We start from the raw sequence: 18,931 nt of genomic DNA, 5'->3' as shown, positions 1-18,931 counted from the left end.
ATGCTACTTGTCTTTATGAGCCTTTGGGAGTATAGATTAAGTGAAGGAATGCTGAAAGAAACTGGCAGACGGGAAAAAGAGGGCAGGTACAAGATGCAGTGCACTTTACTTTCCAGAAACGAACAGGATTATTTTCTCTTTTGAAAAGTGAGGTGGGGTGCCTGGGTGGCTCAGTCAGTTGAGCATCTGACTTGTTTTTAGCGCAGGGCAGGACCTCTGGGTCCTGGGATCCAGCAACGATTTGGGCTCTGCAGTGGGTGGGGAGTCTGCTTGAGGATTCTCTCCCTCTCCCTCCCTGCTCCTTGTGCACTCACTCTCAAATCAATCAATCGATCTGAAAACAAAAGTGAGGTAAAAACATGGTTTCTATCTCATCTGAGCTCTACTAAAAAAGTATCTGACATTTGAAGAACTAAAAGCCTGGTAGCATTCATTTACATTTGTCCTTTAAAGGCTGTAATTTTTCAAAGAAGGTTATTACACCAGTTGTCAAAAGTTTTGGCTTTGTAGTTGCAATTTAAGTGTTTTTTTGACTGCTATCTCTGCACACTGCGGGGTAAGATAAATGACTGACATTTCTGGGGTGAAGCCCAGTGCAAGGCCTGATATCAAGACCTGAGCTGAGATCAAGAGTCAGATACTCAGCCACCCATGCATCCCTAAAGCTGAAGCTATTAACCACAGTGTTATATTAACACTATTTAAACTTTTCACTTTGATTTTAATCATTTTTAGAAAACTCCCTACTATTTCTGGATTGGCCCTTTTATCATTTAGTCTCCTAGAAAAAAGAAAGATGGACTGATTTTGGTAACTAATAAGTTTTGAGCCATCTGATTGATATATGTAACAAAAATTTATTTTTCCAGTTATTGACTCATCTTCCTTTTTTTTTTTTTTTTTTTTTTTTTTTTTTTGACTCATCTTCCAATAAAGACTGACCCTTCCTGTGAATACATACATATACATCACATGGCTGGAAACATCAGGTAGAATTTCTGAATGCCAATACTCACGATGCTTCTGCCAGAATGTAAGTCAAAGGAAATCTGAACTGAGAAGATTACTTTCTTATAGGTCATTACTCTGGGGATAACTGCCTGACTCAGAGAGGAAAATTCCTGGTCAAACTCATTTATTATCACAACCTAATAATGCTAATTGGCAGCCTCTGAGAGAAGTCTAGAGAGAACTCCCCTGACATGTCTAATCAAGAGTTCACTATTATTGATTATTTGATAAATAAACCATTTTTAAGCTTATTGCTGTGCTTGAGATAAGTATTTCAGTCCTGCTTGCGTGTGATTATTTTTCTCAAATTTATTCTGACCTTTGGCACTGATGATTTCAAGCATGACTCTATTCCTATCTAGAATTATGAATATAATATAGCATAAGAACCTCAACAATTCACTCAAATTGTATTTTAGAACAATATGATTTTCAAATCCTTTTATAACTCAACAGGAGGCTTTAAGATCACTCTTAATGAACTTTTAAAAATGCAGATTCTGAGGCATTATTTACAGCACGGCTTTCTTTCTTTTTTAAAAGGATTTTATTTATTTATTCATGAGAGACACAGAGAGGCAGAGACACAGGCAGAGGGAGAAGCAGGCTCCATGCAAGAAGCCCGATGTAGGACTCGATCCCGGGACTCTGGGACCATGCCCTGGGCCAAAGGCAGACACTCAACCACTGAGCCACTCAGGTGCCCCTACAGCATGGTTTTCAAAGAAGGATTAAGGAATCTTTATTCATTCTGAGGACAAATTATTTTAATCAACTTCAGAGTTTCTCATTTTGTGGACTTCTCCATTCTCTCTGAGCAGGTTTAAAATTGCAGGTGATTCCTTCCATTACCATACTCAATGAATATATACTTCAAAGTTAACAGGAAGTGGGAAACATGTCTTTTTAAAAATTAAATTATTTTTTAAAGCTTTTATTTATTCATGAGACACACACACACAGAGGTAGAGACACAGGCAGAGGGAGAAGCAGGCTCCATGCAGGGAGCCTGAAGTGGGACTCGATCCCAGGACCCCAGGATCACGCCCTGAGCTGAAGGCAGGTGCTAAACCACTGAGCCATCCAGGTATCCCCTAAAAATTAAATTCTTAATGGTATGTTTCCAAGGAGAGAGTACAAAAAGTAGATAGGAAGGGGGTGACTGAGTGGTTCAGTCAGTTAAGCGTCTGCCTTCAGCTCAGGTCGTGATCTCCAGGTCTTGGGATCCAGCCCCGCATCAAGCTCCCTGCTCAGCAGGAAGTCTGCCTCTTTCTCTCCTCTTTGCCCCTGCCCACTGTTTGTTCTCTCTCTCTCAAATAAATAAATAAAATCTTAAAAAAAAAAAAAAAAAAGATAGGAAGGCAACTAAACACAGAAAATGAGTTGAAAAAATCCCAATTTTAAAAAGGCTAAAATCTTCTGGGGTTTAGCTCAGAAGGCTAGATTCTGTGGTTGGGAAAAATGAAAGATTTGGGGAGGGTCAAGTGAAAGTATCCAAGATTTTGTAGGGAATGCATAGGGTATACCTGGACTTTAATCAAATCTAAACAATATCAGAATTAGGATCCCTCTGAATATGAGACAAAAAGCTTCCTTTCACAACAGTCACATGTTATATAAAGAATTAGTCACATAATGGGAATATCAGGTAATCAAAATTACTCCGGAAAAATCCCTCAATAAAGTTTTACATTAGAGACTAACATATAAACCATCCCTCAATAAGTTCAATGCAACCAGTTCTGGCAATGGCACAAATCATCATTTCTTTGGCCCGGCTCCAGATGAAGTAGATGGCTTGTAGCAAAGAGCCACGTTGTACTAAAAATATATACTTTTATTTATTTTTTAAAAAGATCCATTTATTTACTTATTTGAGTGAGAGTGAGCAAGCATGCATGCGTGATGGGGGAGGGAGAGAACTAGTGTGTGTGTGTGGGAAAATCCTCAAGCAGACTCCCCGCTGAGCACGGAGCCCAACTTGGGGCTAGATCACAGGACCCTGAGATCATGATCAGAGCCAAAATCAAGAACTGGCTGCTCACCAAGTGAGCCACCCAGGTGCCTCATGGTATGTTTTTAAACTTTCTAGATTTTTTTTTTCTGTTCATGAAGAATTCATCCATGTTGTAGTATACAGTGAAGATCATCTTTTTTCATTGATGTATACTCCAAAATATGCCATATTTATCCATCTACTGCTGATAAATGTTCAGCTTGTTTCTAGTTTGAGATTATAATGAAGTATGCTGCAGTGGACACTTGTGTGCATGTCTTTTGGCAAACATGAACACACCTCTGTTGTGTAAAGACCTAAAAGTGAAATGGTTAAGCCACAGAATAAGCATATGTTCAGCTCTGGTAGCTATAGCAGGTAGGTGAGTTGTATGGAAAAAACTTAGCACAATACATTTGCCTCATCACTCTTACACATTTCTTAAAATGTTGTCATTAGCATTATTGTTTTTTAAAAAAAATCAATGTACGAAAAATTTCAAGCATATACACAATTACAAGACCTCTGAGTACCTATCACCTGTATTCAACAGTTACCACTTTTATTTCATCTATTCATCCTCTACTCCCTTTTTTGCTGAACTGTTTGGTAGCAAATACCTGATATGTCATTTCTCTCCTATGTACTTTAGTTTACATCTCTTAAAAAAAAAAAGACATTTTCTTATATAACTAGAATGCCTTTATCACTTGTAACCATCAAGTGAATTTAAATATTTGTCTCCCTCATTTATGCTTTGTGAACAGAAGTACTGTTTTGGCTTGTTATTATATTCCCAATGCCTTGCAGCTCTTAGCACATACTACTACTCAAAAACAGTTTCTGGAGATAATTGAAGAGATTTAAGTATTCACACTACCCTCTAAGCCTAACTACAAAGGTTCAGGTTTCAGAGAAGAGTACAGAGTTATGGACTGTACTCTAGATCACATGGTCATTTTATAGATAAGGAGAAACCTAAAACTGTAGAGGTGGAATCACATAATTAGAAATGTCCTCCCTCAACACATAAAATTTACTTAATGAAGCCTATTAAAATATATACCAGATGTACCACTAAAATCTATGGTGCAAGTTCAAAACAAATCTTACGATTTCTAAGCAGCACAGATGTGTTTTAATAATTAGTTTCTTTAGCCGATTAGCTTTGCAAGGTCAAAATTAGGTTAATTTACACCTAAAAGTACTAAGAACTGATTTAGTACTCAAGAAATGAGTTTGGAATTATCAGGTTTCTATTGTCAGAGATTTTTCAAATGCCTTGAAAGAAGATTTAAGTACACAATTACAAAGAAATAGGCTCATTTGAAGTTTTTTTGTAAGCCATTAGAAAAATTTAAAGCTTAATTAAAAAGTAAAATAAAAACAAAGACTACTATGAATAAGGAATCATTAAAGTTTGAATTTTAAACATTTTAAAGTTTCATTTAATAACACTTCCATTACCCTTAAAAATGTAAACCAAAGACTTGCTTTTACTCCATCAAAAGCTAAACATCAGCACCTCTTAAATATATCTTTCTATAATTTACCAAGTATGTCATTAAAATGAGAAAAAAATGAGAATTGGGAGGTAACATACAATTTAGTTTTAGTTCATGGACTAAATTTGTTTTCCTAACTTTAAAAAATCCTCAATATGTAAGCCCAGACTTTCCAGATTGTCTTTTTAAAAACAACGTATGCAGGGACTTCTGTTTCTAGTTAGGATGTAGAGGTTTGCAAAAGATACTATGATACAACAAGAAAAACAACAAAAAATCCCTAAACAATCATATTTTTCATTAAAACCATCGAACAACCTTGGAGGCAAAGAAGTCTAGATGAACTATTTCCAGCCAGCCCTCCCCACTTGAGCAGAGAAACAGTGGCTTTCATACATGAGGCCATTTACCCAATGCTGAGGCCCGGGGTGGGAAAAAGAGCAAAAATGCCATAGGCACAGAAACCTAGTTGGATCTAGAACTTGGCCAATTTTTATGCACAGGTCTGAGCCGGTATGATGTACTAGAATCTGGAGAAACGTGACAGGCAGAGCTAGCAAACCTAAAAGGTGGATGAAGCTGGCGGTTGTGCGGCAAAGCAGGCAGAGGTTTTCTTGCAATGCTTAGGTCCCAAAGCCAAAATCTTCTACAACTACACTGTTCACGGTCACCATTAACATGACATTTCTATTCAACTCTCTCTGCTATTCCAGAAACTTGCCCAGGAAGATGAAGTTATTTGTTTTAGGCACCTAAGAAATCTATTTATAAAACAGACCTTTCAACTAATCCTGAGAATAAATACCCTCTTCTTAAGAGAGATGACTCACTCAACTAGACTGTTTACTCTTCTAGATTGACTTTGAAACTCACACTCTCATTGTATCTACCAATTCTCAACTAGATCATGACCCATGCCAAATCTGCATCATAACCCTTCCTTCCCCTGCAAACCTCCTGCTCTGCACTGAAAGATCCACGAAGATCAGATTTCCTAACCTCAAAATATCCTGACTTTTTCCTTCTCCCTAAACTTAGCTACATTTTGATGTCTTCTCAGGAAACTAAAGAAAGGGAGGGGCCTGATCCGTGTCAAAGACACTGGAAATTAACTGCAGTGGTACCCAGCCCTGACCAAGCTCAATTCCAGATTAAATAAAAGGGATCAGCCCTTCAATCCTAGTTGCCAGAGGTAAGTGGAAGCCCTTCTAGGGGAAAATATTACTTATTTTAGTTTGTATTAGCTTTTCATATAATGGCTAGCACAAAATATAAAATTATGAAATATGAGAACAGGAAAATGTGACTCAAAATCAAAAGAAAAAAAGCAACAGGGACGCCTGGCTGGCTCAGTCAGGGGAGTGCACAACTCTTGGGTCTTGGAGTTGTGATTTGAACCCCACACTGGGTATAGAGATTACTTAAATAAATAAAACTTAAAAAAAAAAAAAAAAGGTAACAGAAGTAGAATCACAGTTGGCTTAGGGAAGTAGCAACAGACCTTAAAAGAACAATTAAAAACATGTTAAGAAATTTAGATAAAAATATTGACCAATTTGGTTAAAATAAAAAAGAATGATAGCTCAAAAAATGAAAATAGAAATTCTGTAACTGAAAAACATGTTATTTAACATGAAAGTATTAAGGGGCTATCTTAACAGTAAAAGGAAGACAGATGAAGAAAAGACCAGTGAATTAAAAAATAGGTAAATAGAAATTATCCCAAAGTGAACTTTTTAAATGGCTACTATACTTCAGTCTTTTCCTTCAACTTTTTCATCCTTGGAAACAGGTTTCCTTATTTGTTTTCTTTTTAAAACAATTTTTAAAGATTTTATTTATTTATTCATGAGAGACACAAAGAGAGAGAGAGAGAGAAAGAGAGAGAGAGGCAGAGACACAGGCAGAGGGAGAAGCAGGCTCCATGCAGGGAGCCCGATGTGGGACTTGATCCCAGGACTCTAGGATCATGCCCTGGGCCGAAGGCAGGTGCTAAGCTGCTAAGCCACCTAGGGATCCCAGGTTTCCCCATTTAAAATAAAATCTTTCTGAGGGGCAAACTGTTTTTTTCTTCCTCAGAGGATCTTGGCTATAAAATTTAATTACCAACTACAATTTTCCTCCAGAAAATACCTCTTTTGTGCTCCTGTTCCCACACCTCTGTATGTGTATCTATAGTCATAATTTTATATTCATACTGAAATCTTCTTAGCACCTGTCTCCTCTCACTTGAGTGCCTTTTCAGGACAGAGAATGGGTTTTTTGTGTCATGTGTGTGCACATTTGTGCACAGATTTCAGACAAATGCCTGGGACATAGTCAGTATTTAATATTTGTTTAACAAACTGAAGTATCTATTGATACAAATTCTTATATTAATGATTTTAAAAGTTATGAGAAAAAATTAAATACCTCTCAATGCCACTGTACTCATATTAATGTATTTTGATAAAATCCAAAAGATTTTATTGTAAAAAGTTTTTAAATACAAATATAAAGAAAAAAATGAAAAAAATCTGTTTTTTATTTACTCCATTGGCTCATATTTAATTTAGCAACTGTAATAAAATGAAAATCTCTGGGAAAAATAACACTCTTTGTTAAATGAGGTTTAAAAATATATTAAGGAAAGTTTATACAAACTGAACATTGTTGTACCAGTCATTGTTTCAGCACATGCTAACAGAGATGTAGAATAAAAGAAAAAATGATGAAATTAATATATAAAAATGATTGCTCTAAGAGTTAATGTATCAAATAAAATTCTTTACCTGTCACAGACTTTTTTGAGTATATAATCTGATAAAATCATCTTAAATATTTTCACAGTAAACAACTCATTTCTTATATAAAAGTATGAAAAGTCATTTAAAGTATATGTAGGGTTATGAAAAAGGATGCCTGACTGTATCATTAAGCATGACAGATGACAATATAAATGCTGCTGGAACATGGAGGGGGAATATTACACAATTTCATAAAGAACATTAAAAATAAACTAAAACTCACAAAATAAAATGTATTAGATCTAAATTATATGGCTTTAAACCACCTGCTTTTGAACTCTTATAAACTCTCCATATAATAATAGACTGTATTGCTCATTTACTGCAAGGTTAGGCAGGCTGTTATGATAGGTGCCAACTAAACTTCATATCCCATCATAAAAACAAAGGCAATTTGACCTAAACTGTCAATATATCATGACACATAAAAAATGCTCAGAAAATAACTATGTATGTGCTACTAGTATTCACTGGAAAATAATCCTTTAACCAAGATCTAAGACACTTATGTGTGATTATCGTATCATGTTTAACACAAAAAAGTTTGTTAATGCAAAACACTACATTAAAAATTCTATCAAATTTCTTCTGTGGTGTGTGTATGTGCCGTGTTGGTAGTGAAGATTGCAAAGAAAAGATGTTTTCTAATAACGGTTCTAAGAAACTTGAGAAAGCCAACTAAAAACACTATCAGTCTACAGCACACATGCTTTTGAAATTAAATGCAAAGGGGGTGTCCTTAGCATCTTGTTACTTTGAAAAATCCAATTTCCTCTAATATTTTAATTAGGCTACAAATTAGGCTAGAATCTCATTAGAAATAAATTGTTATGCATATATTTAAAATGGGCTTAACTACTCAGAGAAATCATCCATCTTACTTTTTGGCTGTGTGTTCAAGTTCAAGGAAAAAAGTATTTAATATATTTGAAGGTCTGCACTCAGCAGGACAAAAGTAGATATTTTTCTTTATCTAAAAAAGCCATACCTCTTCCTCCCCAAAGTAACTTTTCCATCTCTTTGGCAGGCATTGTATTTTTTTCTTTTTTCTTTTTTTTAGTATTTTCACTAATTCTTCTTACAACATAAAGGAGAAACAAAGTTCCAATTAGGCACTCATCCTTTTTAATACCTTTGTTGTGGATTATTCCCAAGTAACCAGGCGAATAATCTATCTATTCAAAAGTAGCCTTAGAGACTAGGCTTGCATAATAGCTCCAGATGGTTGGTAGGAGAAAATAGTTTAAGAAGTTGGCACCATCTCAAAGAGCAAAAGATAGTTGGAGTAGATACGGATGGGTAGTTGGGACTCACAGATAATGAAAATGTAATAAAGGCATTATAGACCACAGAACCTTATGTCAGTCTCCTGTTAGGTAAGCATGCCGGGAAGGAAAGTTCCTAAGACATGTAGGTGCTTGACCAAATAATAAATTTGCTCTGAACATGTGAAGAAAAAAAAATTGGAGATCTTTTTCTCTGCAGCAAAGAGGATGGGATATGCGACATGTTATCACATAAATCTGTCAGCCCTATCTCAGAGGAAGAGTGCATTTTGATTAACTCTCTTTCTCTCTCCCTACCAACAACTGCTACACTATGGGCCAAGAATCCCATTTTTTAGATCTATTTCAAATGTAACATGCTACCTCCTTTCTTCCACACCTGGAATATCTCATTTGTAAGCTTCTTTTATCTTCCTTTAATAGTGCGTACAATCCCACTAAAGGGATTTTTAGGGGGTCAGGATATTTCACAAGTAAGACATAGTATTTTATTTTTCTTTACCCATAAAATGGGAAGATTAGCACTTTCTTCAAATAGTTAAGAAGAGTAAATGAAATGACTTTAAAGTGATTAGTACATTATGTGACTTCCAAGTGTTCAATGACTGAGACATTATCGCCAAGACAATTTATATTGGCAAATTATTTTACAGAATAATCTCAGAAGGGTTAACATTGAATAAGTACTAAAATCTGTATGTTTGGTACCAGGCACACATTCAATAAATATGGTCTGAGACTATATATTCCTCTCAAAGGTAAGTTACAGAAGTATGTTTATCAGCAGTGATCAGACACTGCAAGTCCACTTCAACCTTCTGTCACTTTCTTCCTAAACCCCGGAACTATTTCATTTTCAGACTTTTATAATTAAAATCATTCAGGCAAGTTGGGAATAAAAATACAAATTTAAAAGGCTCTTTACAGATATCAAGTAATATAACAGTTTCTTTTTGATTCATTTTTATTATGGAACTCTGACTATACAGGAACAAATGAAGCAAGTACCTATTTGATACGTTCTTTAATACAAAAATCCTGATTACATTCTTTGTGTTAAACAGACTTTATCACTTTTTTTGGTGTTTTATTTCTTTTTTTTTTTTTTTAAGATTTTTATTTATTTTTTCATGATAGAGAGAGGCAGAGATATAGGCAGAGGGAGAAGCAGGCTCCATGCACGGAGCCCGATGTGGGACTCGATCCCAGGACTCCAGGATCACACTCTAGCAGACACCCAACCGCTGAGCCAACCAGGCGTCCCTATTTTATTTTTTTAAATATACAGAATAAAACCAAAATCATTAAAGGATAAGTATAATGTCTTTCAACATAAAGCTTTTTATACTCTATGGCAAATAACAGGAATAGAAAATAATTCTATGTATGCATTATGAAACTCTGTGGCCTAACACAATAGCTGAAATTACTTCCTAAGACTTTTTTTTTTAAAGATTTTATTTATTTACTCATGAGAGACACAGAGAGAAAGAGAGGCAGAGACACAGGCAGAGGGAGAAGCAGGCTCCATGCAAGGAGCCCGATGTGGGACTCGTTCCCAGGACTCCAGGATCACACCCTAGGCCAAAGGCAAGCTCTAAACTGCTAAGCCAACCAGAGATCCCCTTCCTAAGACTTTTTAATTGCTAGGGCCAACATGATCTATGTGCAGCCAAATAGAAGTGATGAATGAAGATCTATAAGGAAGAACTGAACAGCATGACCTGGGAAGGAAGGATAGGAACAGGATGGTAGTGAAGAGTTCTGTTCATCTGGGGTTATCAGTGGTGCCTACCACTTACTTAAGAGGACCAAGGGCATTAGGATTTCCAGGGCCTGCAGTGGTACAGGCAGCTTTGTAGGAGGCTAGTTCTAGGATGTGGTTTAAGAATGTTTTGTAGAAGTTCAAAATATAGTCTATTCCTTTAGTTCTCCCAATGTGTCTGGAATTATGTTATTTAATTCTTTAGTAAATCACCTTTTGCTTTTAACAAGCTGATTTGGGCTTTGCTGTCTGAAACTAAGAACCCTGACCAATAACCCAAAAAATAAAGAACATTTCAAAAAAACTCAGTAAACCCATTTGTCTACCTAAAGTTAAAAAAATATGCATAATTAAAAACAAAGAGCTTTTGAGGTCTTCACTACAGTTTTATATTGGCTTTACTCTGATTCATGTGAAAGACAATGAACGAAGATTTGAAATAATAATTAATAATACTGGTAATATGGTAATTTCTGTCTAAGAATTCCCTTATAGATCGATCAACTGTCATTAATCAAGAGGTCTTTTTTTTTTTTTTAACTCTCAAGGATTACTAACATCAAACACAGAATAAATCTAAGAGTTAAAGTCTTTAGCCTATAATTTCAATTGACCAAATCATTTCAATTACTAAAAAGTACAACTCGAAAATCTGGGAGAAATGAATGGGAAGAATGAAATTTTGTTTTTGATCAGTTAAACAAATATAATGTCTTGGATATCAAATAACAACTGGGTCAAAATAAATGGAAACTTTTTTTAAATGGAAACAATTTTTAAGAAGTCATAAAATCTTTTGTATGTCAATCTTTTAAAAAATCAGGTTCAAGAGTCAAAGTTAACATGACTGGGGATCCCTGGATGGCTCAGCGGTTGAGCGCCTGCCTTCAGCCCGGGGCGTGATCCTGGGGTCCTGGGATCAAGTCCCACATCGGGCTCCCTGCATGGAGCTTGCTTCTCCCTCTGCCTCTCTCTCTTTCTCTCGCTCTCTGTGTCTCTTATGAATAAATGAATAAAATCTTTAAAAAAAATTAACATGACTATAATCTGTTTCACACAGTTCTTGACTATATAGTTTTCAGTAAAATTTTAGTATTTTAAGGTATAATTAATATTTCAAAAACTATATAGTTAATTTTTAAAATATATCAGTACCACCTATGTAACTTCATACTTTAAGGTCCACATTTTTTTAACATTCTGAGTCTTCTATGTTAGTATTAACATACATTTAGAAATTATTTAAGAAAACATTTAAATACATTTTATTTTTTATTTTTTTAAAGATTCGATTTACTTATTCATGAGAGACAGAGAGAGAGAGAGAGAGAGAGAAGCAGAGGCACAGGCAAAGGGAGAAGCAGGCTCCATGCAGGGAGCCTGATGTGGGACTTGATCCCAGGACCCCAGGATCACACCCTGGGCGGAAGGCAGGCGCTAAACCGCTCAGCCACCCGGAGATCCCCAAATACATTTTAATAACCTAACATTTCTGGCTACTTTGTAGGTGCATCCACATATTTTAACTAATTAATGTGTGTAAATAGTCTACAAGACAGAAATTATTACCATTTTTCTTAAAGAGCTGATTAGCCTGAAGTACAGATTACCTAGGCAACTTGAGCAAATAATTTCAGACTAGAGAGTGGCAGAACCAAATGTGAATCTAGATTTGTTGAACTTTTCTAATACCCATACTTTTCCTATTACATCGGGATGCTTCTTTAAAGAAAGGTAAATGATCAGTTTCTTTACTATGTTTTACACAGGAATATAAAATATTACACCAAGTAGACATATTTTACTTCCACCTACACTGAGTGAGTGTAGAGTTATTAGGAGGGGCAGGACATGAACTTCTCTGTGAAGATAAAGATGAGTGCTCTCAATTGGTTACATGAGAGGCAATAAGGAAGACTCTATAAAGAAAAATCATTTTGCAAATATGGTATCTTAATACTTTCTCCTCCGAACTAAACTAACTTTTTTGAAGTCTGTCAAAACCGATCTGTTCAATAGTCTAACAAAGGCAAAGATAGACTGTCACAGGCAATCGTCTTTTTCATTTATCACAAGTCTGGTAATTAATTCATTAGCCTGCCAATCAACTGCACTGCTAGTGAGATTTGTGAAAGGTGAATGAAACAGCTTACCGTGCACATGGATGTCTTTGTAATTTGCAGGGTAAAATCTGAAGAAAACTCCAAAGCTGAGACAGATGTTGTATGGCAATCTATTTGCTACCCATTAAAAAAGAGTGAAGGAAGAATTTAGTAAAAATAGCAAAAACAGAACCCAAAGCAAACAGATAAATATTACTTCTTTTTTATGCAAAAAGAATTACTGTTTAATCATTCAAACCCCACTTCTGGGGTTGTTTCCAAATTTAAAGGCTACTAATATTATCATTTAGTTGATTTCTGTTTAAACCAAATTAGTAGTTTTTTACTTAGGCTTCTTGTAAGAATATTATATATCAAATCATGGCTCTGATGTGCTAAAGTTCTAAGATACATTAAGATACTTTTTTTTTTTTTTAATTTTTTTTATTTATTTATGATAGTCACAGAGAGAGAGAGAGAGAGAGGCAGAGACACAGGCAGAGGGAGAAGCAGGCTCCATGCACCAGGGAGCCTGACGTGGGATTCGATCCCGGGTCTCCAGGATCGCGCCCTGGGCCAAAGGCAGGCGCCAAACCGCTGCGCCACCCAGGGATCCCATTAAGATACTTTCAAATAAAATTCTTGTTTTCCAACTAAAATTATATTGTATACCACTGGTGGTACATATTTGTTATAAATTATGCAAGGATAAGAGTCAACATTTTTTTTTTTAAGAGTCAAAATTTTTGTAGGAAATTCCAACTTGAAAACATAAACTAATGAAAAGGGTAAGGTATTTTAGAATTCCTTTCTGTAATTGCATTCAAAGTAAGTTTGTTAGATATTAGGAAAAATCCTAACAGTTAAAATCAAAGAGCCAAACCAATGAAAAAGATTCAACTCAGGAAGACAATGGCCAAAGAGCTTTATTTTCCTGTTCTATCCTGGTTCACATCCTCCTTAACTTCACTATGGAGAGCAGATGGATACCAACCATGGCAGTTGGAACAGGACCAGAAAGAAGGCCATGAAGGCCTGACTTGCCATGAGTAGATTATGATACAGCATACACAATCCATAGGACTATATACCAGGGGCATTATCCTCTTTTAAATAGCTTGAGAAAAATTTAAAGAAGTTACAATGTGGTTGCCTTTTATTTGTAGAGGATTGTGGAACATGGAACAAAATATATTTACCTAAACAAACAAATAAATAATTGATTAATGTTTAAAAAAACCAGAAGGTTATGTGTACTTTTTAAACACCTTTGTTTTCAGTCTAAAATTTTCTATTTCAACTATTTATTCATAGCAGTTTTTAACATTAAACGAAGAGAGCACCAGAGAGAAAAATTAGCCCCTCCCTCCCTCTTTTTTGTACAGCCTTGAGGCTGAGGTTATAACTGTACACTCCTACCCAGAATCAAAAGAATACAAATAAATCTCTTACTATCAGTGTACCAGAGCACTCTATATAGTCCTATAATCATTAACCAGGCTATAGTTTTTTTCTTAAAGGCTGATGCAATTTTAATCAGCTTGCTCTTGTTGAGAAACATTTATGTTTATTATTCTATGCCAACTTTAAATATTTTATCTTTTAAGAACATTAACAAATATTTTATTGAATATTTTATGTAGAGGATAATTATTGATGCTATGAAAGTAACAGGATGACTATAAAAATGAGACAATGTTCTGAACCTAAAACTGAACAAACTATATTTATCTAATTGAAACAAATTAAGACATTTTTAAGAAAGGCAATGACTTTTCACTGCAAAGTTATTTAACCTATCCCATGTAAATCTGACACAACAAAATTCACAATAAAACTAGACTGACGTGGTGAACAGTAAGATTTTAAAATATAAAAGGAATTAATTTAGAAATCTGAAAAGAGTAGGGCTTTAGTTGCATAGGCAAATTCACTGTAATTACTTAATCTAAAAAGGCAGAAGAAACTTGAATGTGAGACTTTAAACTGTGCAGAATATATGATATGACTGAATAATCTGGCTATAAATGGCTATAAATGAGAAACTAGAATAAGGCCAGGTAAGTGGTGATGAAGCAGGATTTTTTTTTTTGCCTTCAAACCTCTCAGTATAAGGAACTTTGATATACAAAGAGAAGTGATTCCAAAAAAAAAAAAAAAAAAAAAGAAGTGATTCCAAAGGATGATATAGTCAACTGGTAAATATTGTAACCTTAAGGTACATTAGATTGGTTAATATAGGAAGACTAATCACTGTTTTGAAGGCAATATAATCAATAATATCAATATATTAATATTAATATATAATATCAATATATTAATTTCAAATACTGAATTCATACATGAAAACTAACAAAAAATGGCAATTCTGTGAAAATAAAAGTAAAAACCCCTACCTTAATACTACAAGCATCTGAAATCAGAGTCTTCGGATCTAAAACTTCCACAACAGCTTCTGGAATAACTGCTTTCTTCATACAAGACATGTTGAAGCCATAGACATTATCCCAAAACGCAATTCGATCAGCATGTTTATTCATATCACTTACTGCCACAAGGCTGATAGTACAAATATCAGGGTAGACTGTAACAGATAAAATACCCAACAATTTACCATTATCTCCCTTTGTGGCAAAATATATTTCTTTAAAGGCTAAATATAAATACCAGAGTCATCAGTATCAATTACTAGCTAAATATAAGTACCAATATCATTGGTAAGAATTACTAGCAGTGAAAGATTAACAGAGGTGTAGATGAGGGAAAATAACCTAGCTCCTATGTTTTAAATAGCCTCTTAAAAAAAAAATTTCTGTTACAGTAATGGCAAGATTCAAATAAGGATTTCAATGATAGGTTTGAATTACAATAATTAAAACAAGATGGCACAATTAAAAAACCTGAAATGAACATATTTATTCGTATTAAACTTAAAAATGTTGACATTAAAAAGATAGATAAATCTTTGTACATTATTCTGTAACATGTAGAAAGAGACAAATCACTTAAAAAGGTATGTGACATGTAAAAACATCATGATGGAATTTTATGGTTCCTTATTTATTAAAAAGGAAATGCTTATCATAGCATCAAGTATGTACTAGGTAAGTTCTTCTGATGTATAGACTGTGGATTCATGTCCATGTCCCTATTCTCAGGAAACTTATATTTAGACAATTCTGACAAATAAATGGGCAATTATTTGTGATACAATATATACTAAGAAAAGGGGAGGTAAAAGGTACTGGGGGAGCTCACAGCAAAAATAGCTAATTCATATGTGGCTATAGCAGGGGTGTTGGGGTATTTTATAAGAACTGAAGACGACATAAATTAGGAGTGGGGAGGGAGTGTTCTAGGCAGAGCAAGCAGTGTGCTTATAGGGTCACAGTTGTATACACTTTAATTTGAGAGAAAGAGATATAAGACTAGAAAGGTAAGAAGGGAGCAGAGAAACCTTGGCTGGGTAAATCATGTTAGTAAACTGGATTTTATTCTAATAATGACAAGGCTGTGAACAATTTCACATAGGGTTACAACTCAATCAGATTTTGGTTTGGAAAAGCCAGATGGAGTAAAAGTGAAGAATGAATGGGAAGATGCAAGATTAAGACAAAGACAAAATAAGATATAGTTGTAATAACCTAGGCGACCTGAAGTAGAACAACGGCTGTGGGAATGGAAAGGGGGAGATATACATACAGCTGACCCTTGAGCAACACAGGTTTGAACTGCGCGGGTTCACTTATACATGGAATTTTTTTGGATAAATACAGTACTGTAAATGTATTTTCTCTTTCTTATGATTTTATTAATAACATTTTCTTTTCTCTAGCTTACTTTATTGTAAGACTACAGTATATAATACATACAACATACAAAACGTGTTAATCGATTGTTGAGGTTACTGGTAAGGCTTCCAGTCAACAGTAGGCTATTAGTAGTTAAGTTTTTGGGGAGTCAAAAGTTATAGACTTTTGACCACACAGGAGGTGGGGCAGTTGATGTCCCTAACTCCCACATTGTTCAAGGGATATTTAAGGAGGAAAAACTCAGAGGACTGGCTGGCTGTGGAGGTGATGAAGAGGAAAGAGTCAAGGACAACAGTTTTAGCAGCTGAGAAGATTGTGGTACTAACCATTACATTAGGGAATAAATAAGGGCAGATTAAAGAGGAACGTAAGAATTCAGTGCTTATAGGACAAATGCGTAAAAATATCCAATAAGCAGCTGAATAGATGGGACTGAAATTTAAGATATGATCTGGGTTCAAGATATAAACTTGGGACCATGATCATATGAATGGAAATGTAAGTTACTGGAGCTCATCAAATCATCTAGGGAGAGTACATGATGAGTACCAGGATTTAAGGGATGTATAGAAGAAAAGAAGGCTGATAATAAATGGCTGAGAAGCTGGGGCCACCAAAGCAAGAATACCAACAGAGTAAGTGTTAAGAGAGGCGAGAGGAAAAGAGTGATTCAGGAAGAAACAACTCTAATAATAAGGGTACAAAGTCTGTATAGCACCAAAATAAAAAAATATTGATTTTTTTTCTCTGACAAATAACAAAATTAACTTTGTCCTTCAAATAAGATTCAGGGGATTCATGAATTAAAATATAAATCACATTTTCTTATATCACTAAACTGAATGTAAGTATATATGTACCAAAGAAATGCACAAAAGATTAACTAGCCTTCAGACTTAAACTGTAGAAAATAAGCCTCCCTTTCCCCCAAACTTTATTTCTATCCACAGCCTTAGGAATTTATTATTCAATGACAGCAGCACTAAATGATCTTCCAAATAAAAAATAAAGCCCATGATAAAATCTATTGGCATCAAAGCTATTGCTCCTTTCAAGCCTGACGTGTGAGATACCCAGAAAAAGTACTTGGTGCTATGTCACTGATAAGAAGTTTCTCAAGTCCTCCCAAAGGGGGTAGGTGAGGCAGATGTGATAGCTGCACCATGCTAGAGTTGGCTGCCATGTACCATGAGTCACTTCTACTCTCCTCCTCTTCCACAGCCATGGTGAGCCTCTTGACTGTATTTTAATTCCTATTATCAATTCTTCAAAGCATTTATTTTGTTGACTATGCTGATCCAGCAAGAGTATCAGCTATAGGAAAGCATGTTTAGTTTCTTGAACCAAATCCTTAGATGAGAAATACTGAAGAAGAAACAGAATTCTAAAGCAACTTTAGATATCTGGCAACTTCTTTAGATATCCTTTGTTGGACTTAATATGACAATCATTCAAGTTTCCCACATTTTCCCCTGGAACTTCATCCTTAAAAAGGAATATAGTAAGGGTACAGATCAGGGATCAGCACACCTTTTCTATAAAGTAACTATTTCAGGTTTTGTGGGCCATATGGTCTTTGTTGAAACTACTTATCTTTGCCCCTGTAACTGTGAAAGCAGCTACAGACAATAAGTAAATAAATGAGCTTGGCTATGTTCCAATAAAACTTTATCTACAAAAACAGGCAGCAGGCCAGATATGGATACCCTTGATAGAGATGTGGGAGAAACGGATGAGGGAGGTCATTATCAGAGCCACCATATTGTACTACCTCAGGGAGTGCCAGTCACACTGTAGTCTATGGGAAACTGAATATCCTTCAGAGTTACAATGTGCACAGACATACAAATCACTTAACATAGCTCAGAGTTCTTCTATTTCAATTATGAAAAATCTTAGTGAAAAATTAAAAAAAAATAATTATTCTCTATATCAGGGGCTGGCAAACAAGGTCCATGGGTCAAATTCAGTCCCCTGCCTGTTTCTGTAAACAGTTTAACTGGAACACTGCCACCCTCACTTACTTACCTATGGTCTAGGGCTGCACTGTGTTCCAGTGGCAAAGTTGAGTAGTTCGGACAGAGACCGGATGGCTTATAAAACTGAAAATACTATTGTCCGGCATTTTGTAGAAAAAGTTTTCTGATCTCTGGCTCTGTATTCAAGCACTATGATATACTAGTACTACTACTAAGAAATAAGGATGATTTTTCTTTTTTTTTTCTTTTTAAAGATTTTATTTATTTATTCATGACAGAGAGAGAGAGAGAGAGAGAGAGAGGCAGAGACACAGGCAGAGGGAGAAGCAGGCTTCATGCCGGGAGCCCGACGTGGAACTCGATCCCGGGACTCCAGGATCACACCCTGGGCCAAAGGCAGGCGCCAAACCGCTGAGCCACCCAGGGATCCCCTGGGATAATTTTTCATAACGAAAAGCTACTACTAAAATAAACTTTAAAAAGTTTAAAAATATTTTTGTAATAAGCAACTGGAAGAAGTATGATTTTACTTTTTCTAGCGTTGAGGTATATTTTTCAAGGTAATTATATTTCACAAAGATACAGAAAATGTTTTTTGTTAACATTTAAAAACGAAATTAATTCTATCTTTGTTAGAGCTATGAATATTCATAAAGGACCTGTAATCAGTGTTATAGGTCAGTTTAGTT

At 35.2% G+C, this 18,931-nt stretch overlaps 1 protein-coding gene across 3 annotated transcripts in view; it reads right to left on the bottom strand.

Moving 5' to 3' along the window:
- The window catches only part of PRMT3 (protein arginine methyltransferase 3), a 123,955-nt gene that overhangs the window by 30,451 nt on the left and 74,573 nt on the right, over positions 1–18,931 (bottom strand). For all 3 annotated transcript variants that reach the window (XM_038569256.1, XM_038569257.1, XM_038569258.1), the window contains 2 exons: positions 14,848–15,035; positions 12,503–12,589 (listed from right to left, as the gene is read on the bottom strand). In XM_038569256.1, coding sequence (XP_038425184.1) covers positions 12,503–12,589; positions 14,848–15,035 — 275 coding nt within the window. The remainder of the gene's footprint in view (positions 1–12,502; positions 12,590–14,847; positions 15,036–18,931) is intronic.

Source organism: Canis lupus, chromosome 21 (genome assembly GCF_011100685.1).
Source record: "Canis lupus familiaris isolate Mischka breed German Shepherd chromosome 21, alternate assembly UU_Cfam_GSD_1.0, whole genome shotgun sequence".
Lineage (NCBI taxonomy): Eukaryota > Metazoa > Chordata > Mammalia > Carnivora > Canidae > Canis > Canis lupus.
The sequence above is the reverse complement of the archived record's forward strand: the minus strand, read 5'-3'. Positions and strand labels throughout refer to the sequence as shown.